This window comes from Eleutherodactylus coqui, chromosome 2, assembly GCF_035609145.1.
Source record: "Eleutherodactylus coqui strain aEleCoq1 chromosome 2, aEleCoq1.hap1, whole genome shotgun sequence".
NCBI classification, from domain to species: Eukaryota; Metazoa; Chordata; class Amphibia; order Anura; family Eleutherodactylidae; genus Eleutherodactylus; species Eleutherodactylus coqui.
This window is the reverse complement of record NC_089838.1, coordinates 264,910,088-264,936,943: the sequence shown is the minus strand read 5'-3', so window position 1 is coordinate 264,936,943 and position 26,856 is coordinate 264,910,088. Positions and strand designations below refer to the sequence as shown.

At 42.1% G+C, this 26,856-nt stretch overlaps 1 protein-coding gene across 2 annotated transcripts in view; it reads left to right on the top strand.

The window, feature by feature from the left end:
* The window catches only part of ITGA11 (integrin subunit alpha 11), a 113,933-nt gene that overhangs the window by 27,807 nt on the left and 59,270 nt on the right, over positions 1–26,856 (top strand). Inside the window, exons 3-9 of one of the 2 annotated variants that reach the window (XM_066592947.1) lie at positions 18,954–19,063; positions 21,173–21,264; positions 21,572–21,686; positions 25,208–25,335; positions 25,412–25,560; positions 25,680–25,824; positions 26,009–26,177. In XM_066592947.1, coding sequence (XP_066449044.1) covers positions 18,954–19,063; positions 21,173–21,264; positions 21,572–21,686; positions 25,208–25,335; positions 25,412–25,560; positions 25,680–25,824; positions 26,009–26,177 — 908 coding nt within the window. Of the gene's footprint in view, positions 1–18,953; positions 19,064–21,119; positions 21,265–21,571; positions 21,687–25,207; positions 25,336–25,411; positions 25,561–25,679; positions 25,825–26,008; positions 26,178–26,856 lie in introns of those variants that run through there. The other variant, XM_066592948.1, reaches the window with a different exon arrangement.

The following is a 26,856-nucleotide window of genomic DNA, read 5'->3' as shown; positions in this document are numbered from 1 at the left end:
TGAGTGATAATATCATTGGCATTACAGCTCCCATAGAAGTGTCATCCAGATATCCCAGACTGCTAAAAGAGAGGAACACAATTGTAGGATAAAAAAAAAATGGGAATTCTTAGAATTTCCAACATTATAAGCCCTTTTACCATCAACTGCACAAGACCCCCGGAATATAACCATTAACCACTCATTGCCCCAGATTACAAAAGACTTTACCAACATTTATAATGAGTAATGGCTCATTCACAATGACGTTATGATGTTCTGTTTCGCTGTACAGCAAAATGCAGAAAAAGTTTCTATTTTTCTTCCCATTGATTTCAGTCTGGATTTTCTGAGCTTTAGTTATGCTCAATTAGGTTCTGTTCCATCTGCTTTCTGTTTTTTAACAACAAATATAGCATCAACCTGTGGGGCTATTTTTTACCAAAAAAAAAAACGGAAGACAAATGGCTTACAGAACCGAATGGAAAGGTTTCCATTTACTTCCGTTTTTCATTTCCACATAGTAAATCCGCTTTTTAAATAAGCACATGCAGAAGTGAAGGCAGAAAAGAGAAAACACAGAAAGCAGTTAATAAGACAGATCCGTCTACCAGAACTACTATAAATTCATAGAATGGTAGAGTTGGAAGGGACCTCCACGGTCATCGGGCCCAACCCCCTGCTCAGTGCAGGATTCACTAAATCATCCCAGACAGATATTTGTCCAGCCTTTGTTTGAAGACTTCCATTGAGGGAGAACTCCCCACCTCCCGTGGTAACCTGTTCCACTCATTGATCACCCTCACTGTCAGAAAGTTTGTGTCTCCTCCCTTTCAGCTTCATCCCATTGCTTCTAGTCTTTTCTTGTTCTGAGTATAGGGCTGATCCCTCTGCATTGTGACAGCCCTTCAGATATTTGTAGACAGCTATTAAGCCTCCTCTCAGCCTTCCTTTTTGCAAGCTAAACATTCCAAGATCCTTTAACCGTTCCTCATAGGACATGATTTGCAGACCGCTCACCATCCTGGTAACTCTTCTCTGAACTTGTTCCAGTTTGTCTATGTCTTTTTTTTAAAGTGGGGTGCCCAGAACTGGACACAGTATTCCAGATGAGGTCTGACTAAGCAAGAGTAGAGGGGGATAATTACATCTACTCTATTATTAATAAAAGGGAAACGATGCTTTCCACTTGGTTGTGTTGTATTTCCATTTCAGTGTCCGTTTCATTTAAACAAAATTTATGCATTAAAAATGGAAAGCAAGACGATGATGTGAAGAAGCCTTTAATGCTCGATTCAGGTTACGTGTATGGGAATCAAGCACTGGTTCCGTCCAAATACTGTTTGGGGACGGAAACCAGGATGGAACCTGGACGGCACCATATGGAAAAATTAAGTGAGGCAGAGATCTCTTTGGTCTCCATCTCACATAGTTTCCATCCCTGTCAGTATTTAACACTGGACAGAAAAGCGCCAAGGGCAACACTTTTCTATCCAGTAAAACAGAAGACTAACAGGGACAGAAACTTACATGGGTTTTCCAGGAAAATACATTTATCACCTATCCAAAGGATGAGTGTTAAATGTACAATTCATGGGGAATACACTGCAGTAACCCCCAGCAGAATGTGGTTCCTGAGTCCCCTTTCCTGCTTACTGCACCTCCTAGATCAAAAGAAGTAATAATGGAGTCAAAGTCTATGGAGCCAGTTACTGTATTTTCTGGGAAAACTCCTTTATAAAGGCCTTTTTACATGCAAAGACAATCTTTCAAACGATTGACAGTGATTGCTTTGCATAAAGTGTTAATGGACACTAATGTCCATTATCACTTTATCAGCTTAATTTGCGTGTAAAAGGGCACCCGGGAGCTGTTTGCAGATCACAACATGTCAGCAAAATACAATGTAATCTCTGACTCCCATGCAAAACACAGCGTGCAGTCCCCGTTAGCTCTCTCCGGCTGAACGATGGATTTTATGCTCACCTTCAAATCGTCGCTCAGCCGAGGAGTGAATGATGGTAGCATTTACATGCAAGTATTATCGCTCATATGCTATCGTTTGAATAAATTCTGAGTAATAATCGTTGCGTGTAAATGGGCCTTCACATTTACACCCATTGACTTTAAATAACAGTAATATTATGGCTACATATCTTTAGCAATATTGGTTTGTAGGTAATTGATGGCTATATCTTGCTTTTCTATATCTCCTAAATCATTAACACCTAAGCACATTCTGCCTTATATTCACTAAGACCCTAAGGTAAAAGTTACAAGGTTTGAGGAAACTGAGTTCTATGCTGTTGTTTGCAAGGTCCTTGCACTAATGGACTCTTTTAGCTGTTTCTCTGTCTACAGATAGAACTGACATTAAGCAGTCATCTGTGACATGACTTCTGAAGTAGTGGCTCTGTGTAGTTAAGAAATCCATTTATGACTTATAACATTGCATAGTCATTACAATTTTAGCCAGAAAAAAAGCTCATAGGGGGCTACGATGGGTTAAACATAGTAATGATGCCAAAATAACATTTTTAGACTGTAACAAAAAATCAGTAGAGTTTGGAAATTTCTAAATAATGGCCACATTTAATTGTACATGGTTCCTATGATCTATAAGGTGATTATAGAACTGATGTGCCGTCATTCTAAAGAAAAAGTCAGTAGTGGTATAGTCCATTGCAGATGTTATAAAACTGCATTCAAGTAGCTGAATCTCTGCATTTTTGGTTTTATTGAAGGACTCCAATCAAGGAATTTGCAGACAGGCTCACAGTGCTGGTAGTCATAAATTACCCGATTATTTTGTGTTAATTCTTAATGCCATAGTTTTATCTCTCCAGTCCTCATGTATAAATGGATGATGCAGAAATTAATGTGAAGGACAGAATTATGTAACCCGGTAAGGCTCAGTGCGTACCAGAATGAGTCATGTTCCCCCTTGGGCCGATGATGGAGACTGTTGGTCATTTGCGATGAGCACAGATACTGAGATACCATGCCTATTATGTAACTAAGCCCGGGATTTAGGGTAAACTGACAATGACCCAAGGGAAGTTACTTATTAAATGGAAGGAATATGAAATGAGTTCATTTGATGTGTAAGTTTCCTAGATCAGAAGGCGTAAAGTGTCTAAGATGTGCCAACTCTACTCTGCCTGCAGGATACAGAAGTGATGTAAGAACAGTTCTTCGTAAACAACAGCTTGGATGCAGTTCTTGTGGGGGAGAGGAGATACAACAGTTCAACTGATACTATTCAGAGTCAATGCAATGTGATCCGGCATAGGCCCAGACAACACATCAGAAAAGATAAAGGGGAGACGGATGTTATTCTTCTTTCTGGTTGCAGCCTGGATCTAGTCTTGATGCTGGCACTATACTAAATATGATCTGCCAACTTTTCACCCTCTAGTTGACATGACATCACAAATCATGGTTTATTCCCCTTTCGCATAGTGTTTGTGTGAAGGTCGGGGCCTGGAAATTCACACGCACTGCTCTTGGAATAGATTCTAGAATTTGGTCACATTCAAGATGAAATACTTGGGCAAAACTAAATAATGGCTGTAATCTAGAGAAGTTTGTTCATAATGAGTCAGTACTGTACGTTGTGTTTGGGTACTCTGTACTTCCTACACTACTGTAGGTGCCCTGTGTAGCCTAAGGTGATGGGTGCATTGCACTGCTGAGGATAGGTTTGGATTATTCATACGCGCTCATAGGGTAAAAGGTGGAAAATAAGCAAACAATACTTACTTAGGAGGGGGAAGATCCCCTGGTGTTGTAACTTCGGGTGGATCTCCTCCCTCGGGACCCAAAGTGACTGTTAAAGGAAATTCTGTGCTTTTACAGAAGGGAATTCTACATTATTTTATTCCATATGAAATAGTAACAAGTTCACAAGGTACAGATAGTTAAGGTAAACGCGTTTCGGCCCCTGGGAGGCCTTTTTGAAGTATGAGGATGGCTAATATACTATGTTGATAGAACATTCTCCTGAGGGCGGTTTCCCACAGCCGTATGCACAACTACAGAGCATAGTTGCGCAAGAACAAGCTTTTTTTTTCTTTCTCGGGCTTTTCAAACTCTTGCCATAGTGGAAGATAGGTCCTGTAGATAGTATAAACTATGTCCGGGAAAGATAGGGCAAGTCCTATCTTTTCTCGTCCGTACAATTAGCGGGTGAGAATCTTGGTTTAAATCAATGGTTTTGTTTTGTCCCGTTATGCGGCCGTTATCACAGCTGCATTACAGGAGGAAAACACGCCCATGTGTTTAAGCCCTAACTGTTGCCTTTTATTGTGGCAAACGTACTGAGTAGTATTAAGGGCGGCTATAAAAGACCCACTATCTTTATTGACTCATAAATCTATATTGTTCAGTGCACTTACTGCCCGTAGACCGCCTTCGCGCAGAAAGACAATTACACGAGATTTGTGCATTGCAAGACACACATCTCACACAAATATGAACCCCATTCTTTTGAATGGCGGCATACACATGAACAATTTTTGCCCACATTGCATCTCAGTGCGGGAAAAAAATTGCAGCATGTCTTACCTTTAGGCGTTCCCTTGGAACGCATCGCCCACTGTTCTCAATGGGGCCAGCAAAAGCAGTGCACAGCGTGCGAGGTACACACGAGTGCGATGCAAGGTTTCCCATTAAAAAACAATGGGAAACACTTGCTGATCCTTTTGACACAAAACGCCTGGCGTCCACGTGGAAATCGCATGTTGGTGAGTGCAATATTGGGCCGAGTTTCATAGCCCAATATCGCACTCGTTCATGTGAAATTTGCCTTATTTAGGACCCTCCTCTCTTTGGCATGTTTACATCTGTGTTCATTTATCTATTTTTATTTAATCAGTTTTTTTTGCCTTTTCGAAGTGAAAAGAACGGATGTCTAACTGATGCAAACTGATGATTGATCTGTGTAAATGATCCATCAAAAAAACACATAGGGCTCTATGATGCGGAACGTATTTGCACATGCAAAATTTGCGTATGCAATATGCAGAGAATAGAACCCATTGATTTTAATGGGTGCATTTGCATTTCCTTTTTTGTGCACATTTGAGCACCAGAGTTCCCCATAGATGTCTATGGGAGCTGTGCAAATGCATGCGTAAAGGGATGTGTGAAACACTGTACAATGACGATGAACATCTGTAACCCAGGCTAAATAACTATTTAAATTAGGGCATGTTTGTCTGCCATGAGCAAATGAACATGCCATGCGTGCGCAAAAAAGCTTCATACCCAGTGCAAATACATTGCACTAAGGCGTGCGCAAAAACGGATATGCCCGGCTGAAAGAGCCCTTACAATCAGTTTTTAACAGATTTGTTTTCTTTTTTAGCTCCAGTTTTACAACTGCTTATTTAATAGGTCTGGTAAATGGAAGCCCAAACAGATACAACTGGAATAGTTTCCATTTGTGGCCATCTCCTATTAAATACAATGTAAAAAAAAATAGCAGAAAGCAGCTTTCTGTCTGGTTTTCATATTCTTGGATGGCAAAAAAAGCCATGCATTTCAGAAAATGGAAACCAGAGCTAATGGAAGTAAACTGAAACAAAACAAAGTCCCACTAAAGTCAATAGGGATTTTACTGGATCTATTTTTTTTCCTCTTAGGACAGAACAAAAAAATGCAAAGACAAAACACTGATGTGCACTCAGTCTGCGGCCTCGTTCAGACGAGCGCTGTTTTTGCGCATTATAGGCACGTGAAAACATCACTTCTAATGGAACCAATGGTTTCCTATAGAAGCGTTCACATGAAGGAATTTTATGGTTCAAAATATGTTTATTGATTTTCCAATGCAGAACAAGTTAGGGGACATAAAAAAAACACAGTATGGCATCTTAACAGCATCAGATTATAAGAAATAACAATGTAGCCTTTCGAGATCCGCCACACGAGTCAGGATCGCTGGTCGGTTTTATCTCTGTGAGTGTACCGCCCCATGGCCAGTAGGTACGTCTGGACCTGGGGCTGAGTTGAGGTGGGGCTACGTTTGAATTGATGCTGGAAGCATACATAGTAACTAGTCGTAAACCACGGGGAGAGAGGGGAAGGAAGGAGAAGGATGGGAGGGGGTTTGTGGGGGGAGGGAGGGGGCAGAGACGTGGAAGGGAAGTGAAGTGATCGTCAGCAATCGAGAGCCCCGAGCTGGGTTTTATGTGTTATGTGACAGGGAGTAAGTTATTAGTATCTAGGAAGGAATTGTACCTGTTTGAAGCCAGACCTTCAATTCCGGGGAGTTCCTGAACAGGATCTATGCCGTCCACGCAGCAAAATACTCCATGTTATTTATATTATCGAGGGTTTCCAGCCAGAGTGACCACGTAGGGGGGAAGGATGACCTCCACAGCCTCGGGATTGTCTGTCTCATGGCCATGAGAAAAAATCTAAGAGTGCTCTTTTTAACTATGGACAGAGGTCCCGGGATCATGGACAGCAGAGCTATTTCTGGTGTGAGGGCTACATTGTCTTTGTGGACCGCGTTGTATAGATTGATGACATCCTGCCATATAGGTAGAACCAAAGGACAAGACCACCAAATATATAGGAGGTCGCCTCTTCCGCCCTGGCATCTCCAACAGGCGTCCGGGGTTTGAGGATATATCTTGGCTAGCAGTTCCGGGGTTCTATACCATTTGGTTAGAATCTTGTAACTGGTTTCCTGGAATTTAGAGGAGGTTGCCATTGAGTGAGTTAAGGTAAAGGAGTTCCTTCATGTGTCTCCCTCAAAGGTTCTCCCCAGCTCTCTCTCCCAACTCGGCACGAATCACGGCGGGTCGTCCCCAGTTTCTGTGTCCAGCAGGAGGCTATAAAGAGTCGAAACCTTTACCGGTCCTGTGACGGGGGAGGTGCAAAGCTGTTCGAACCGGGAGAGAGGGGCTTGGAGGGAGGCCAGAGAGCCCAATGACTGGATAAAATGTCTGATCTGCAGGTATAGGAACCACGCTCCGGTCCGTGGGCCATCCCCGCCCAAAATCTCGCACATTGGTTGGACTCCCAGGGTCGTCACCACATCCTTAGTTCTAAGAGCCATGGAATCCCCCTCGAGCAAGAGTGCACATAAAGGAATTTTAGACGGGCAAAAAACTTGCACCAATCAAAGACAGAACATGGACTGCAATGCTCGCATCTAAGGTCCATGGTTCGAGAAAAGATAGGACCTGACCTATCTTTGAGGCGTGCCTTCCATAGACTCCTATGGGAGCTGGAAACCATGCACCTCTGATCGTGCAAGCGGGCAATTTCACTGCTAATTAAAATAGCTTGAAATCACCCGTTCACACGATCTTTGGTGCACTATAGCCGCGATATTTTCACGCACCTTTACTGCGCTAAAGCAGCGCACGTCTGAACGAGGCCTAAGCTGGAGTGCATTAAATGCATAGCATATTGTCTTTAATGGGAGTTGTGTACTGCTTCATTTTCTCTATGGTGGTGCTGTAAGACGGACACCTGGTTGCCTAGCCTTTTCACAGATTATGGCCGCTTTCACATGGGTGACAAAATTGCGTGATTTTCTCGCGATGCGACAGTGCTACAAATCACATGTATGTGAAGCCCATTGTTTCCTATGGGTTCATTGACATTAGCGATGTTTTGTAGGCTGCTACATTGCGAGAAAAAATCGCGGCATGCTCTATACAGTCGCGATTTGCAATGTTTTGTAACCCTTGTTACCCTATGGAGCCTTCCTTTCTTTGCATCGCATCGCACAAAAACACGGTTTTCATACAGGGCGTGCAACTTTTACAGTAGAAAGTCCTACTGTTTGAGCCCTAAAACAAACCCTAGCTGCATTAAAAAAAAAAAAAACAATACATCACCTCACAGGCACTGCCCGCTCTACCGCACTTCTCCGGCTCTGATTAGCTGAGCCGCGGTGCTCAAGAACCAATCACTGCAGCGCTAGATGAACCAATCACAGTCATCACATCGAATGGCTCTGATTGGTTAATCGAGTGCTGCAGTGATCGGCAGAGCCGTAACGCTCAAGAACCAATCAAAGCCAGCACTTCCTGGAGGCAGGGTTTTTGAAACCCCTGACCAGGAAGCTCTGGCTGAAGACTACAAACAAGTGCTGGAGCTTCAGAAGCAGACATGTGGTGGAGCGGACAGCATCGGTTAGGTAATATATTGTTTTGGGTTTTTTTTATGCAGATCGGGCTAATTTTCAGGGTAGGGCTCATATTTCAAGCCCCCCCAAAAAATCCCGGCAAATAAGCGCTACAATGTCGCGTGATTTTACAGCGCCACAAAATTGTGATATTGTTGCAATAAAACGCAGCAATATCGGACAGAACACAGCTGCGAATATTGCTGTGATTTTATCATGACGATATCTCTGTCGCCCATGTGAAAGAGGCCTATAGCTAAAGTTGATACTGGCATACCCCATAAGCAGTTTATCCCTTAGCAATCCCCAGAGCAGGGAAAGAGAGAGCGGGGCTATGGGTTAATTCCCCATAGCCCCGCTCTGTCTCTCCCTGCTATGGGGAAATCTTGAAGCCCTGTGGGGCTGCTTCTCTGTCTCCTCCTTTAGCGCAGTATAGGCACGGTTTTTTGCACACCTATATTCTGCGCCAAAACCATGCTTGTGTAACCAAGGCCTAAGAAACAGTAATGCTTGATTTTTCACATGAAATAATAATAGCAATAGCTAAACTTTATCAGTAATGCTGTAACCAAATCAGTCCTGCAGAGCCAAAATATAAATCTCGCAGCCATAGTCCAGCTTTGGGATTTATATAACGGAACCTCTGTCGCTGATTTCCACTGGAAAACAGTATGAAATAGCGCTGCAAGCACTGCTATTTTGTCCTATAAGTTCAGGCAAAATGCTGGACTGGTGGTTGGAAATTAAATGCACCCCCATTATAGTCAATGGGATGCTGTTCGGCGTCATTCGGTTTTGTCATAAGATGGAACCATTTGGCCAAGGGGTGCCATTTTCCTGCTCCCCAAGCAGAGCAAGAAAACGGAATCCCCTAACGCTGATGTGAATAAGCCCTTAATGGTCAGTGTGAAAACTGCAGAATATTAGGAATATAGTGACATTTAAATAATGTGAAAAAAATCAAAGATCCATTAAAAATATGTTAACATAGAAACTTGTTTAATTAAATAAATCATTTGCTAGTTACATTTTCCCTATAAGCACTATGAATACATTGACTGAACTGAGATACAACCTGGTATTCAGATGGCTTTTTCATTATTTGCATTATATTTGTGAAGCTCCTTAGAAGTTGTCAGAAATGATCTCATTGGCTAAGTTGCCTATATTGAATACCGCACCTGTTTTACTGCCGATCTCTTATCCCAGCAGTGACTACTATAACTAATAGTGGTATACTGGGCATTTATGAGGTTTTCACAGAATGACAGTCTATGGAATGAAGTCAGCCTTTTTATTGGGTGTCATCTCTACAGATCTGGAGATACTGTCAGATGCAATGAGCAGCGCTGACATCCTACTTTTATTAGACGGCCCTGTTGCTCAGCTACAATTCTGCTGCTGTTTGTATTTTCCTGGCTTCGCTCCCTTTGACCAGATGTTTGAAGGTTCCTCGTTTACGTCTGTCACTTTGGAATGTCCCCATCACCAGCGTGGCCACATGTGCGCAACATGAGGTCCTGACTGTGTGTGGGGAGACATCAAGGACTCCTAACTGCTAATCATTATAGGGACCAGTAGATACGAGTGCATCTTTGGGTGCAGAAGCACATTTCATGTGTTTTCTAGAGTATATTTCCATCGTTCATAGGGTTACGTTTCCTGCTAAGTTCATTGTTGCCCAATGAGCCAATACACACACTCCCCTCACATCTGGTTTTGTGAGTAGTCTTTGGCTGCTGCTTCCAGTCTCATGGATAGAATCCCAAACCCGCTTCGTCTGCTAAAAATGAACCAAAACCTATAAAATAAAATTGAATCTTATCCGGCACCAACCTGGAACTGTGAATGTGCAGTGGATTCATGAAGCTGTTATGGAGTCAATGGACCTTATTGCGGAGGCTTATATTTAATGAGGCATTGGATAGCATCACCCTACTGTAACCATACAATATCTGAAACTTTCCCTGAAAGTAAACTACAGGAAGAAGTTAATTAATTCCTGCAGTAAAAAGCATGGTGGGTTAATTATAACAGGGCAAATAATTATTTTTACGCTTTGATGGTAATTTTATATATGTTAATAAGATTGGTGCTCATTGAAACCTTAAAGGAACACTCTAATACAGCTTAGTCCATGACCTGAGTTCTCCAAAAATCATTACAAAGAAAAAGAGTTCTGTTTGTTTTCTAGCCTTACGGGCGTGCATGACAATGTACATTTTGCCCGGAGTACACCTTTAAGGCACACATGTCAAACACAAGGCTGGAGGGAGAAAACCTACCCACCACCTCATTTTATTTGGCCCGCCGTCCGTGCATTAAAACTTAAAGGGGCTTTCTATGCAGCGCCCACCGGGATACAATTGGCTTCAATGACAGCTGCGCTTGCAATTACGAGCAGCGACTGCTTCAGAGGGGTCGAAGCAGTGGTTACGCTCCAACCCTGGTGTATCCTAGTGGATGCTGCCTGGAAAACTCCTTTAAGAGAAATCTACTTATCCTGCCTGCAGCTCCGGTCCAGCGGCACAGTGTAGAGTTTGTGACCACTGAACCCTGCGCTGAGGTGAGAGGTCAGTGATCACAGACTAAACAGTGGCTGCCACTGCTGCCACCACCGCCATGCCAGAGCTGCAGGTGGGGTAAATGTGTAAAGCCCCTAGGGATGTTGGTCAGCCAGAGGCCATTAGGGGGGTTGCTCATACTACTGGGCCAATATAGGGGATGCTGTTACTACTGGGGCCACTATGTGGGTTCACTGTTACTGCTAGGACCACTGTTACTACTGAGGCCACTATGTGGGTTCACTGTTATTGCTATGACCACTGTTACTACTGGCGCCACTATGGGGGGTCACTATTAGGGCTTGTTCACCCAGGCATAAGAGCATTTTGGTCATGGGTATAAAAAAACAGTAATTATGCAAATGTTACTGAGTCTTTTCATGTACTGATGTATTTATGAGCTAGTTTGTCTCACTATTTACATGTAATGAATCCAGTTTCATCTGGCATTCATGAGTCAATAAGCTGGGCTTCATATGGTATTCATGTGCTAACAAGCCTGTGAGACCCATAGCCAATTCAGAACTGTACATCTTTATGAACTCAGAATAATCAATAAAGAGTAAGAAGATCCATCAACAGCAACTGACCTACTTGTTGACAGCTTCCACTGCAGAGCACAGATGGAGACCTGCAAAGTAGTCATCAAGATGTACAAAAATGTTTGATCATAGCTGCTGACTAGAGACCATGTTATTCAAAGATGGAGTTTCAAGGAGACTTGGAGAAAGGTTTCCATCTCATTATAAAAAAGGTTACCGCTTCATTATTTGCATTTCCCCTCGAAGGGGTTATCTGGTTTGGACATTCTCTTTTTGTTAGAAAGGTGGCTGAAAATAAGCTGACACCAAGTTGTCCTACTACTGGGACCCTAGGAGGAACCCTGAAGCAAGTGCTCACCTTGTGTATAGCACCACAACAGGCAAAAAACAGCATTACACATTCTCATTGAAGCCAATGGGCGGTTTGTGTAATAAACAGACACGTTGGGTCCTCCAGCATCACAATCTCGCTAAAAGATGAGGGTTCTGAATGTTGGACCCTCTTATTAACTCAGAATTCCTTAATTGGATATTTGAAAATGGAGGTTTTAACCCAGACAACACTGATAAACTTTAGGACAAAAAAAACAGCAAAGCTCAACAAATTGAGAGCCGCCATTGAACAAGAGTGCGCACAAATACTAAATGAAATGCTTCTTAATGTTTGTGATTCCATTGTTATCTGCAGCGCCTGGACCAGAGCGCTTGGCAGATTGTAAACAGGTGTAGGAAAATGACGAAAACAAATGATTCATCCCTATGAATGAATGAAGTGCATGTTAATAAACACTGACTGTATAATCATTCGAAGTGTGTATACATTGTTGGGACACCCTGTATTTTTACAATGTGTTCCCAGCTGCTGGGGTGAAGTTGTCTTATCATTGTCCATATAGGAGGCTGCTGTGGTTCTGATATATGGCATATTTCTACATGTTTGGATACTTGTTGAGGGAATGCCTGTAAATAAGCAATTTCAGGGGTTTGAGATTAAATTTTAGTAAACACTACATAAAATGTGTGGAAGTATACTGTAGTAGTATTGTAACTTTCTATATTGATAAAATTGTTCCTGCTGTCCCACTAGGGCCATGATCACAGTTAAACGCCGCTCGGAAGCGCAACATTTTACCGCGATTTCAAGTAGCATTTTTGAATGCATGTCACAGCGTTTTACAGTGCTTTTTAACGCACCCCATCGTGTTAAAAAAAATGTGAAAACGCTGAAAGATAGAACAGAGACCGCTCGAAAATCGTGGCATTACAAACACCGCGTTCGAATGCAGGTCTAAGAAGCCCCACTAAAATCAATTGGAACGTTGTACTGTGAGTAGCACGGCACTCAGCACACTGTGCTAATCGGGGTTAAAAGAGGTGTGTGTGAGAGTGTCTTAGGGCTGGCTTCAGACAGGCGTATTTGCATGTGCAAAATTTGTGCGCAATATGCAATAAACAGAACCCATTGATTTCAGTTAGTTTGTTCACATGTGCATATTTATCCCGCACTTTTCGATCGCGCAAAAAAAATTGCAAGATGTTCTATTTTCCTGTGCATTTGCTCACCAAAGTTCCCCATAGAAGTCAATGGGGATGTGCAAATGCGGGTGCCATATGCTAGGTCATGTGTGAAGCACTGCAGAATTGCGCAGGAAGAACAACACATCTTGAACTCATTAGACTAATTAGGCATTTTAATGGCCGTGAGCATTGGTGCTTTTCTTTGGCGCACGCAAATGCACATGCCTTGCACGTGCAAAAGTACAGTAAAATACGCCAATGCACGCCCAAACAAGTAGTGTGCATTCCGCAAAAATGTTGCACTCATGTGCACACAAATACGCGTACGCTCGTGTGAAGCCGACCTAAGAGTATTTAGCTTACAACACAGCCACAAAAAAACATTTAGGCTAGGGCTTTATGACAAATTTAGGTTGTGTGTTGGGCACATTAAAATTGGGGTTACCATAGTTGGCATGCTAATTTAACGTTTCCGTGCAGTGGAAAAGTTTGCAGGCAACTTGCAATGATTGCAAAAGTGATGACCATGTTAACATTTCTGCAATTGTGGCATGATTCCTCTCACCAAGAAACACTGGGGCACTATGGTTGCAATAACATGAAATATAGCCATGATTATACAGTAGTGCAACTATGGAGCCCTGGCTTTAATTAGAGTGGACTGACTCATCTGATTTGTTCTTTATGCCCCCAGTGACTATGTGGAAAAATAAGTGGCCATACTTACCAATGCACTGCTACAAAAATACTACTTCCCAACAGCATGAGGGCAGGAAAATTACTATGCGAAATATGATAAACAACTACTTACACACCTACCACATATTAGGGGTAGTGGGTGCTTAATATTATACTGGCACATAGATAAGGCATAGAAAGGGTGCCAGTCCTACTGCTGCCGATTTCCCGGAAAATAAGACAGTGTCTTATATTAATTTTTGTTCAAAAAGGTTTAACTTTTTTACATGTATAGCTGCCTGGACACTATTTAAATTGACTTTTTTAAATTAACTATTAGCAGGGCTTAATTTTGGAGTAGGGCTTATATTTCAAACATCCCCAAAAAGCCTGAAAAATCATTTTGCATCCTCAAAAATTCTGGAAAATCATGCTATGTCTTATTTTTAGGGAATGTCTTATTTTCAGGGAAACAGGGTATATGCAGTGCACCATGCATGCTTACACCCTATTAATGACGCCCCATACAATAAAGCCTGGCGGACTATCTTGCACTTTAAAAATGAACCACACTAGTACTGACACCCCAGCCTCCCCAGCGTTTTAAAGCCAGACTGCTTACTGCAAAAATAGGGATAAATAAATACCAATAAATACAAAGTATTGGTTAATATTTTGGCCAAACTATGCAAGCTCGCAACCCATGTCAAGGGTCCTCATTGTCTTGTGAGTCCTTACACTAACATTACAAACAAATCACAGAAAGGGACATATCAATTTTTCTTAATTGATATATCCTTTTTCTGTGATTAGCTCCTAGTGACCATGTGGACTATACGCCGAGAGCTAAAGAGAATAGTTGGTCCTTCAAGGAAGGTTTACTGTAAAATGAGGAATTACTTGTATCGTATCCTGGACTTAAACATAGCGAGAAGTATTACATACCAAATCAAAATCTAAGAGATGATGAATGACAAGTAGTAGCAGCAGATAATGGCGTGCCAGCAGGCATCTTTACTAGGATGTGATTTATTTACTGTTTGTATCGTCTGGATATATCATACAGTCTGTAATTTTAAGAACTAGTGCTCGCAGGTTTCATGTTACCTCATATGGCAGAGAGAGGTAGAGCGCACAGAAATTTCCACTGGTGGCCGCCAAGTTCATATAATGAGACTGGCAGCTTGCTCTTATAGAGGTTTATGTGAAAGTGACTCTTACCCCAGCACATAATTAAATGGTATTGAATGTTTCATTTTGCTGTGTAGTAACACTACATAATATATATATTTGCACCTGCATTCTACAATGGTGTTTGATGGCTGCTCTCTTCTGCTTAGATTATAAATATACAAATGCAACAATAAAGGATATGAGGCTAGACCTAGACAGATACTTATACATCACAGGAGTCATATGAGGCAACGTGAGTACAGTTCAAGTTGTGTGACTTTTTCTCTTTTACTCCAACTTTTTGATAGAAACCACATACAAGTTTTGCGGTCACATTGTTTTCTCTTGATTAGTGCTACAACTAAGGCAGTGTATCATGTGCAGCAGATGTCTCCATCAAGGTCTTTGCTTGTGTTTTTATTTGATCTAATACTCGAAGAATTTCAGTGAGACTATACGTTGTTAAACAGGCCCAGCCGATTAATTCTGCACAAAACACATTACGGGAAAAATATAGCTGTTTCTTAGGAGGATTTCTGTCACAGCACAACTAGCACTGATATGCTGTCAGCGCATACATGGCGTCAGCGCCAGACCACGTGACGCATCTGCCGGTGTATGTGCAATGTCATTTTGTGCTGGATGCCGAGGAAGAAACATCTCCTTTCTGCTATTGTACTGATAAACTGGCTGAGCCGTCAACTGTCTCGGACAGTCTATTTTAGGGTAGCTCTTCTGGGGCTTCTGTGCAGAGGACGCCGGTAATACCTTTGTATCCTGGTTCTGCTAAGGTGTTTGAAGGTTGAGAGCTTGAGTATCGGACTTTCTCTGCATGACTTTTTAGACTTTAAATACTGACTGTGTCTTTCTGCTCCTCCCTTTGGTACTGTTTACTTTTTCTCTAGGACTCAGACCCCGACTTGTTTCACAGCTACTCCTTTTGTTCTTTCCCTTTGGAATTACATTCCCCCCTGGGATTTTGTCCTACTCTTCCATATAGAGACATATAGGGAATCTGGTTAGGTTCCAGCTGTTGGGTTGCCCTTTTTGGGGCAGGTGCTCCACTCCTGTCTTTAGCTCTATTAGGGCAAATCCACAGAAAGGTCTCATTCTCTCCTTCCGTACCTAAATCTGTCTCTGGAGCAGTTTTTCATGTCTAGAAGTTTGGTTTTGCTGTCAAGGCTAAATGGATGTGACAATTTGTTTGGTGTGAAGTGTTAAAGGAACCATCATTATTGTTATGTGCATTCAACACAGGAAATAAGCATTACTTTATTTTCTCGCTCTACCTGACATTAAAAAATCGGGCTCCTGAAGGACATCCTAAAGCAACAGTACAATGAGACACTCCGTTTTCATACTCTGCGAAATCTGAAGATACTTCCTTGGTCTCATGCACTGTAATACAGTTCAATGTGCTACGTATGATGCCTCTGAGTTTTGTAGCATGCGTTAATACATGCCATATTACACAGGTATTCATTCCTACAAGTATGCCAAGTCCATACACTTAGCAATGCCATGTGTACAGACCCAAAAAGGAATATTACCTGCTGTGGAGATAATCACAATTTGGGTGATTCCTGTAATTTGGATATTCTGGCACCCTTGGGACCACAAATATGGTATAGTAATAAAAATTGTGAGTAATATAGTAGTAGGATGTAAAAGAGATAAAGTGCAGAACAGGTAGGACCACTTCAGGCCCTGTACTTGAGGTCCAGCATGACAAATGACAAACTCAGCTTTGCTACACTGACAAACTAAATGTGAAGCTATCCATAAACTTTAGATAGCTGTTGGCTGCCAACATTTCCTCCCATATACATTCATGCTCTGCTCATCTGTTTTCAATAAGGAGATAAGAATAATAGTGCTTCTACATAGCCGATAATCAGGCCTGAATGTTCCACCGAATAGTTGTTCGCCTGACAATCGGGCCATGTAAATGGACCAATGATAAGCCAACAAACAGACACCTGTTCATCAGCTGATTGTTCAGGCTCGCTGATTGGTGTGAATGGGGAGCTGTGTAGCCAGCCTATGGAGATGAACAATAGTAATTACGATCGGTCTGTGTGAAAGAAAAGGAAATGAACGCTGATTGACATTTTTATGATCGGCACTTATTAGATTGGAATCATAGAATGGTAGAGTTGGAAGAGACCTCCAGGGTCATCGAGTCCAACCCCCTGCTCAGTGCAGGATTCACTAAATCATCCCAGACAGATGTCTGTCCAGCCTTTGTTTGAACACTTCCATTGAAGGAGAACTCACCACCTCCCATGGTAACCTGTTCCACTCATTGATCACCCTCACTCTCAGAAAGTTTTTTCTAATATCTAATCTGTGTCTCCTCCCTTTCAGTTTCATCTCATTGCTTCTAGTTTTTCCTTGTACAAATGAGAAGAGGGCCGATCTCTCTGCACTGTGACAGTCCTTCAGATATTTGTATCGAGACAGATATTTGTATATAGGACTAAGAACTTGGCCAGTCTTGGCCATATATCTTCCTTCAGTGGGTTATCTCCTGCATTACGACAGATCCCAGGGGTGAGTGCGGACAATACCTTATACATTAGACAGTTTGGCCAGTCCCACCAAGATCAGCCCTTTTGACTGACTATCATCTAATGCGCTTGGGCACGATAAGATTGGAATTGCACACATGACAATTATCTTTCCGGGTTGTGAGCTTTCTCATTGTCTTGCACCTTTTAAACTTGAAATGACATGCTTCAACTGACACGTAATTTTACTGTTGTCAACATTAGTCATTCGCTGAAAATCGTGTCTAGAAATCTGATACGAATTGGGCCTGAGTGGAGCTACTAACCTCAAACTTCTGTATAACCCACAAGCTGCTTCAGCATGTCACTTGTGGTTTTTATGAAACCTCCTGAATATTAGAAGTTTCTTGGTAATGTCTTTACATGTTCTAATGTATCTGTTATTCTTCAATATCTATGTAGACTTAAGAATGAACGTCTATATTCCTTAAAGAGGGCCTGTCATTGGGCTTGGATGCATAGCTTTGTAGTTACGGTGTGCTGACTCCAATGATATCTTTGTTTTATTCATACTCACCCCATGCGCTCTGCTTAAATTTGACTTTTGGTGCTGTGAATGAGTCAAGTGGGCGTTTCCCACTACTCACTGTCAATGGGTGATGTCAGATTTCATTGACAGTGAGTGATGGGGATGGCCCACTTAACATATTCACAGTGTTGGGAGCAGAATCTACCGTAAGTAGTCCCCATGCAAGGGAATAGGAGTGAATATAAACAAAAGGAAGACCTCGTTAGAGTCAGCAAGGCCACAGCTGTAAAGCTATAGAGCTGATGTGAGGTCCTTTTTAAAGAGGTTTTATCACTTTTTACTATTGATGACCTATCGGGATAGGTCATCAACAGCAAATTGGCAAGGATCCGCTGCTCTGGATTCACGCTGATCAGCTGATTGTCCGGCCTGCTGTCAATGCAGCAGGACCAGACATCCACATCAGTGGTCAGAGTCAAAAGTGTGATAGCCAGCTTCACCGCTTGTTCACAGGGGTGGGAGAATCACCCCACCTTGATATAAATGGCTAATTAGCCTAACGTGGTGCAGGTGATCATGAGCATGTGCAGTGTTTAGCGCGTACCCGTGCGGGCAGATGTGAGTGTTTGCGCAACTCCCATAGACCTCTATGGGGCTCTTTGGTGCACAAATATGCACAAGATAGAGCAGGTCCTATTTGTTTTGCCTGCGCAAAAAAAGAAGTGAGAATGAACCCATTGCATTGAATTGGTTCTATTGTCTGTGTTTTGTGGGCAGGATTTCCCCATGGGCAAAATTACAATAAAACACACTTGCCTTTTTAATCCCTAAGTGAAACAAAAAGACAATACTCCAATGGAAAAATATCACTTGGTCAGATGGGTCCAAATTTCTGTTTGCCATGCTCATGGGAGGTCAGGATTTGGTGCAAGCGGCGTGAATTGTAACTGCCAGCTGTTCACAGCATGTTAGTACCTCATTCTAATTTGTTGTAACTGTCAGAAGATTCCTGTCCGCAGGGGCCAATATTCCTGCAGAACAATTTCAGTACCAAGTGGACTTTATGCCACAATAAATTGCTGCATTTCTGGAAGTCAAAGAAGCTCCAACACACTACTAGATGGGGTCTGTAATGAAATGGTAATTAAGTATGTAGGTGACATTATTGTCAGCACTGGAAAGTCACAATACTCATATATAACAATAAAGAGCAGGTTCCTACCTCAAGCCTTTAGCTATTTGCCTTTAGAACATCTGATAGACAATGTGCCGGTCACAAGTTTACATTTTTTATTCTGTTATTTCATGCAGGTTGGTGGTTGGTGCCCCCTTTGATCACAATGGAGCTCAGAAAACAGGGGATATCTACAAATGTTCAGTCACCAATGATACAGCTACCGACTGCAGCAAGCTTGGAATCGGTAGGTGACTTACCATCACTCATGTTTTGGGCTTACAAGATACATCTAATATGATATATGGTTATGGGCATTCTAGCTCATTTAGTTTTCTTATAATAAGAGATATTAAAAAATGATTAATGCTGATCGTCCTGGAGTGATTGCACCTGTTGAATAATCTTCCATTTATGCTCATCACTTTCTTTGAACCCCTTCAACCACTAAAGGCTGTGTCCGATCGTTTTTCTTACTGCTGCAATGCATCTAAAATAAAAAAAAGTAGCAACATAATAAACTGGTTTATATAATAATATCCCACTGCTTTGTATCTACAGTTTATATGCAGGCTGATGTGTCTCCTTGGTTACAGACTACAAACAACCCTCTGTATTCATATTCTGTAGTCATATTCCCTTCTGTCTCTTACTTCTTGCTAAGCTACCGAATGCTTACTCACCAATAGCACAGTTTTACAAACAGGACCACAAAACAGGCAAGGTTTTGGCTAATGCGTATTACAAAAAATGGCGATTCCTGGACGATTTGTGATTCATATGTTTCCAATTATCTAAATTCCAAATGCATGTTAGCAAGAAGTAAGGAATACACTATCCTACCAAAAGTAACTGGACACCTGAGCAAGAATCAAAAGTAGTATTTATTTCCATATGTTAATACTTAGTGGGGCTCCTTTAGTGCTAATGACATTGGATACTTTCCGTGGTATACTTTATAGTAACATCTGATACATTACACTTCAGTGTTTCTTTGCATTCATTCTGCAAATGTTTGGAGAGTTCTTTCAATGGTGCATCGGCCCGTCTGCAATGGTGGAAGGATCTTTTTCATCATTGGACAATTCAGGTATGAAAGAACCTTCTATGGACTGATGAATCACACTTCTCCATCTTCAAATCAGATGGACATACCTGGGTGTTGAGGATGTCCAGGGGAACACCTTTTGAGTATGTTGAGTAGGACAACTGAGTATGTTGTGCCAAAAGTTAAGTACAGTGGAGGTTACATTATTATCTAGGGTTGTTTTACATGGCATGGTCTTGGTTCATTGGTTGTAGTGGCCAACAATGCTCTGGAAATTGTCAGCAATATTTCCAACAAGACAACGTGCCTTGTCAAAAATCAAACGCTGCTTAATGCTGGTCGGAGGATATGGATGTTATACAATTGGACTGAGTCCTGACCTGAACCCTATTATACACCTTTGGGGCTCCTACCCACTTGTGTTTTCTTAACACTGAGATATCGCTGCGTTTTTTTAACGCAATTGTCCATGGGACTTTCTAATGTTGAAAACACATTGCAAGTTTGTGCTTTGCGATTTTTGTGCGATGTGTTTTTAACATTAGAAAGTCCCATTGACAATTGCGTCAAAAAGACGCAAGTGGATAGGAGCCCTTAGGATGAACTAGAACATTGGGTCAAGAAATATGAACAGCATCCATCTTCTTTGAGAGAACTCACCAGATGTTTGCAGGATGAATAGAGGGAAATATCAGTTGAAGTATATCAGATGAAAGTATGCCACAGAGAGTATCTGATGTCATTAGGGCCAAAGGAGCCCCCGCAAAGTATTAACATATGGAATTAAATACTACCTTTGATTCTTACTCAGGTGTCCAATTACTTTTAGTAGGACAGTGTACATGGAATAAAGAATGCCCGCAGAATCAGACTACACAGAGTCTGTAGTCTGTTGCTATGGAGACAAATAACTCTGCATAGGAGCTGCAGACACAAAAAAGATTTTTTTACATTTTTTGTTTTAAATGCACTGAAGCATAAAAAAAATAATGAAAAAGGTGACTGGATGCTTTAAGCACAGCTGCGAGCTGTATTATGACACTTTTCTCTGCTTCTCCAATTCCCTTGAAATAAATTCTTCAACCGGCAATGTTTATAAAGCATCTGGAGTATCACAAATATTGAATGTATTCTTATTCACACAATGCACTATCACACAGGATGTTGTCTTTCTCTGAAGCATACGTTAAGAATGAGGTGTATATGGTAGTTTGGTTGTCTCTAAGGTCTCTGTGGTAACTCAGAGGTTTCTCAGGTCTCTGTGGAGGTCTCAGAAGTCTGTGTCTCTGGTAACTGGAGGTCTCTCAGGCAGGGTGACGCTGTCCAACGTCTCGGAGCGAAAGGACAACATGCGCTTGGGAATGAGTCTAGTCACAAATCCCAAAGATAATAGCTTTGTGGTAATATCATGTTTTTTTTGTGTCTGCTCTGTAATAATGCTTTTAACTATATACCAGACTTTTATAAGTCATTACTGCATGCCATATCTGGGTCTTACTACTTTTTTAATGAATCATTGATGCAACCCCCGCCCCCGCCCCAACCATCTTTGCATGTCACCAATATGCCAAGGGGCTTTGCAACTTCTCTTGCTTTGGCACTGCATTCAGTAGGGACTATTTTCTTTATAATTCTACCTTGCATTATATTTTATGTACAATGTGTTTTGCATGGACAGTCACCGTGCTGGTATATTTTATGTTGCAGGCTTGCAGCCCACTCTGGTCCCATGAATGTGGAAGTTCTTATTATACCACAGGGATGTGCTCCAGGGTCAATTCCGGTTTCCGTTTCTCCAGGATTGTGGCTCCTGCTCTTCAAAGTAAGCTTAAATTCTATCAATATGTTGATGTTGTGGGGTCTGCAACGGCCAAATAACTGGTTATATTCCAGCATCTGATTATGTTTACTTAAAAAATAATGATGAGGTCTGTCCGTCGATGCAATATGAGCCTTTAGAATAATAATCGTTATTTATATAGCGCCAACATATTCCGCAGCGCTTACAAAACAGGGGAGAACAAATGCAAGAAGCAAAGATAAAAAAACATGGCTACATGAAGTCATCGATTGATGGAAACAGTAGGGGTGAGGGTCCTGCTCCAACGAGCTTACATACTGCAAATAATGGGGTGATACAGAAGGTAAAGGGCTGGAGATGTGCACCGTATGGAGAGGTGGAGAGTGAGGGATGCTATATGCATAGACATTGGTCAGGTTGAGTGGTATAGTGGCTGAATTGGTATGACTGCAGGGGGCGGTGGACTATGGCTAGCAAGAATTTCAGTCAGTAGGTCAGGGAGCATGTTATCAGGTGGAGTACAGAGGGGTTTGGTTTAAGGGATATGGTATGCTTCCCTGAAGAGGTGTGTTTTACACCTGAAGTTTTGTAAGTCATTGATTGCCCAGATAGTTTGGGGTAGTGCGTTCCAGAGGACTGGTGCTGCTCTGGAGAAGTCTTGGAGGCAGGAATGAGAGATTTCAATTAAAAGGGCACTTAATCTGATTTAATTAGCTGAGCAGAGGGCGCGGACTGGGTGATGGATTGAGATGAGGGAAGCAATGATGGGCAGTGCTGTGGACCGCTTTATAGATGAAGGTAGTTAGTTAAATTAAATTCTGTATTTGATGGGCAACCAGTGCAGTGACCGGCACAGGGCAGAGGCGTCCGAGTAGGGGCTGGAGCCCGACAGGAGGATGAGCCTGGCTGCCGCATTCAGAATGGATTGGAGGGGGAAAGAGTCTGGAGCCGGGGAGGCATATCAGCAGCAAGTTGCAATAATCGAGATGGGAGTGGATGAGGGCAACAGTGAGCTTTTTTAGTGTGTCCATGGTGAGAAAAGGGCAGTTTCTTGCAATGTTCTTGAGGTGCAGGTGACACGTTCGGGTGAGAGAAGTAATTTATAGGGAAGGTATCAACGGAAGATGCAATTTTATTTAAATCAATTTTTAAAAGGAACATATAATATACCGTTATTGACACTTCCCATTGTCACAGCTCGCTGGCTGTGCTGGATCAGGACCAGGGTAGCATCATGGCGTCAGCCCCATTTCACGTAAACTTTATGCTTGCTCAGTGTCAATTCAGTGTTGGACGCTCACATGACTACTTCTCTGATAATGTGTAGAGGGATTAATTAGCTGGGAGGTGTGTTTCTCAGCCTCCCAATTAGTGCTTGTCTGTGTACATTTATTTTGGCTCCTCCTCACAGAGGATGCTGGTTATACTTCTAGTTTAATGGTGTACCTGGTCATTTCAGCAGCACATGTCCTGTTCCACAGTTCAGATCTGTTTGGCTTTAGTGTTATCAAGATTGTTGTTACATCTGTCTTCTGACTTGGTGTTATTTATGCATTGGTGTACCATCTGTATTCTTAGGGTACTTGTGTAACATCTATTTTTGCATATCATTATATATTATAGCTATCATTATCCTTGTTTCCAACTAGGGAGAGTCAGGGTCGCCCCAGGTTCCTGACGTGGGGTTGCACTCATCACGGCAAGTGCTCTACTTATAAGTGGGAGGCCTCACATTAGTAGGTTAGGCTCAGATTTCTATGTCTCCCCACTTTTTGGTTATTCACATTAGAATATTGTGTGTATATTCATTCTTTTAGGACAATAAATTATGTCCAATCCAGATTAGGTATTTTGTGCCCTGCTCAGACCTAACACCTGTTTTCTATGGCTCGCTTGTCAGCTTTGTTGTATAGACTAGGACAAAATGAGCAAAGCCATCTCATTCTAATTAGAAAGTGTGGTTAATGACAGCTTTACTGCTCTGCCACAGGCCTAGATAAGGATGGACAGCAACACTATACGCAGTTAAGACTCTATCTGTATTTACATTGTCATTCCCTTGTCTCCATGGAAGAGAACTGAACGCCATCACTTCCCAAAGACAGTATTAACCTTAAACCTTTTTTTCTCAATTGACTTCCATTAATTTTATCTGGCATAAAGTACACACCCTGCTGCACTATTCATACAGATTGTTCAGGATTGGCATGTGTGCTTCCAATATAGCTGTTCAAAGTTCGTTTTAAAAATAATGAAAAGCATTATTAAACACAAGAACAAACACAATATTTTTCTTCTACAGATGTACATGCAGTTTAAGAGATTGTCCAGATTTCTGCTATTACTGAACACCTGTCCTCGGGATAGGTCATCAATAGTTGATCAACGGGGATCCACCACTCAGATCTTTGACGATCAGCTGATTCCCGACACCGCTGTCAGTACAGACAGTACTGGAAGCAGATAGCACTGTCAACATTGCAGTTGCCCGGTTTGGTACTACAGGCAGAGTGCCCATTGAATTCAGTGGGAACTGTGCCTGCAGTACCATCCTGGACCTCTGCAACATGAACAACTTTATCTGCTTTCAGCACTGTCTGTATTGACAGCTGGCACAGAGATCAGCTGAGCCGCGGATGCCCTGTCGATTAACTATTTATTACCTGTTCTGAGGATAGGTCATTAACAGTAAAAATCCACACAACCCCTTTTATAAATCTGAAATTAATATATGAGACGTTCATTTACGTTAATATTCATAGATTGAAAACATCTTCTTCCATAAACTTTAATTTTCTCTTGTAGTGGATAAATCAATCAGGAAAGTGAAATCTCATTAGTCTGATCTCAGCATTGTACAATATGCTTGTGTGATTTGGTCAAGGGACTCAGGGGGGCTGCCCCTCAACCTCCCAGCGGGAGGCATTGGGCCGGTTGAACACTTGGGTGCACTTCCAGGAGCAAGAGGTCTAGCTTCTGCATGGTCATCGGATACAAGGATAGCAATCAGACGCCATAATGCTGAGTAACTTTAAATTGAACAGACTTTCAGTAAAATGGAACAGAAGGCCGCTATTGGGCCAAAATTAAAAGTCATTTCTCTCGTTTCCGGGTAGAGGTTACTGGCAAACTCTCTGATCCCATTTGCTGGGAATATCAATGGCAGAGTCCTTTTCCGGATACTGGGCTATGCAACTTCATCATCCAGGATTTACCACAAATTGGAGGATGGAGTGAGGAACCAGCAGGACCAGAATTCTTAATACAGAAAACCCTCTTCCTAATTTGCTTTACACCCATAGGACAAACTGTTTTCTGGTCGTTAGGCTTCACACAAGAGAGCTCACATAGAACGTCTTCTCCCTTCTCAAATTTACCTTACTCTGCCCACCTCTCTTGGGTTCCGGACAGTGATTTCCAGTTGGTTCCTAATGACTCTCATTGCTGCCCCCCAAAATAAAGATAATATGTAGCTCCAACCACTCCACCCCCGTTAAGCTTCTCATCAACTGCAAACGTACTAGAATGGTTTCTCTCATCAGGGTGTCCAACTTTCATGGACATTGTCATTGTTCTGGATGGGTCCAACAGCATCTACCCTTGGGAAGAAGTGCAAGGCTTCCTTATCAGTATCCTCCAGAAATTCTACATTGCTCCTGGGCAGATACAGGTATGAATGATGAAAGGGTCATCCATTTGTGTATCAGAGCTACATATTGCCTAATACTCTATTGTGTTTGTGATAGGTTGGGGTGCTGCAGTACGGGGAGAAAGTAGTTCACGAATTTTACTTAAAAGACTTTCGCTCCGTGAATGAGGTGGTGGAGGCTGCAAAACGTATAGAGCAAAGAGGAGGAGAAGAGACCCGAACTGCACTGGGGATTGAGAAAGCCTGGTGAGGATACTTGAACTTGTGTATACATAGTATATATTTCATCTCTAAATCTGAAGGCTCATGCTTGTCACAGAAATGGCTTGTAAAGACTATGCATTGCTACTTATAATCTTACATAGCACTGAAGCATTCCAGCATGGTGGAAGAAAGGGAGCCAAGAAAGTGATGATCGTTATAACAGATGGAGAGTCCCATGATAGCCCCGATCTGAAGAGAGTGATAGAAAGAAGTGAAAGAGACAATATAACGCGTTATGCAGTGGCAGTAAGTATTTGTCTCTGCTTATATTACATTTTATCTGAAGTTATTAAAGGGATTGTATGACGCATTGGACCTTTTTTCCATCGGCATTGTCTGGTATTGCAGCCAAAACCCATTTACTAGATTAGGGCTGAGCTGCAATACCAATATTGTGGATATAATATACTATGTTTTTCTTTCTTCTCAGGTTCTCGGATATTATAATAGGAGAAAGATTAATCCTGAAGCTTTTCTCAATGAGATCAAGTTCATTGCCAGCGATCCAGATGACAAGCATTTCTTTAATGTGACAGACGAAGCTGCCTTGAAGGATATTGTGGATGCACTTGGTGAAAGAATATTCAATCTGGAAGGAGGTAATTTTCAATTCTCTTTTTGTACTGAACGGACATTTTATTAGAGACACTAGCCCTTTTACGATTGGAGCTTCCCTAGATTGAAATTAGATACATAACCTCTAGAGATGAGCGACCGTACTCGTCCGAGCTTGATACTCGTTCGAGTATTAGGGTGTTCGAGATGCTCGTTACTCAAAACGAGTACCACGCGATGTTCGAGTTACATTCACTTTCATCTCTGAGACGTTAGCGCGCTTTTCGGGCCAATAGAAAGACAGGGAAGGCATTACAACTTCCCCCTGCGATGTTCAAGCCCTATACCACCCCCCTGCAGTGAGTGGCTGGCGAGATCAGGTGTCACCCGAGTATTAAAATCTGCCCGCCCGCGGCTCACCACAGATGCATTCTGACATAGTTCAGGGAAAGTGCTGTTGATGCCGGAGCTGCTATAGGGAGAGCGTTAGGAGTGATTTTAGGCTTCAAGAACCCCAACGGTCCTTCTTAGGCCATAGAAATCGCAGATCGCACCTATCTGCGATCTGCGATTCCTGTTCTCTTCTCTATATGCGCTCAATGGGGCCGGCGGCAGCCGCGCCGACCCCATTGAGAACATATAGAAGACAAATCATTCTTCTCTTCCACAGCTGTAACAGCTGTGGCAGAGAAGAACGATGTTTGCCCATTGAATTCAATGGAG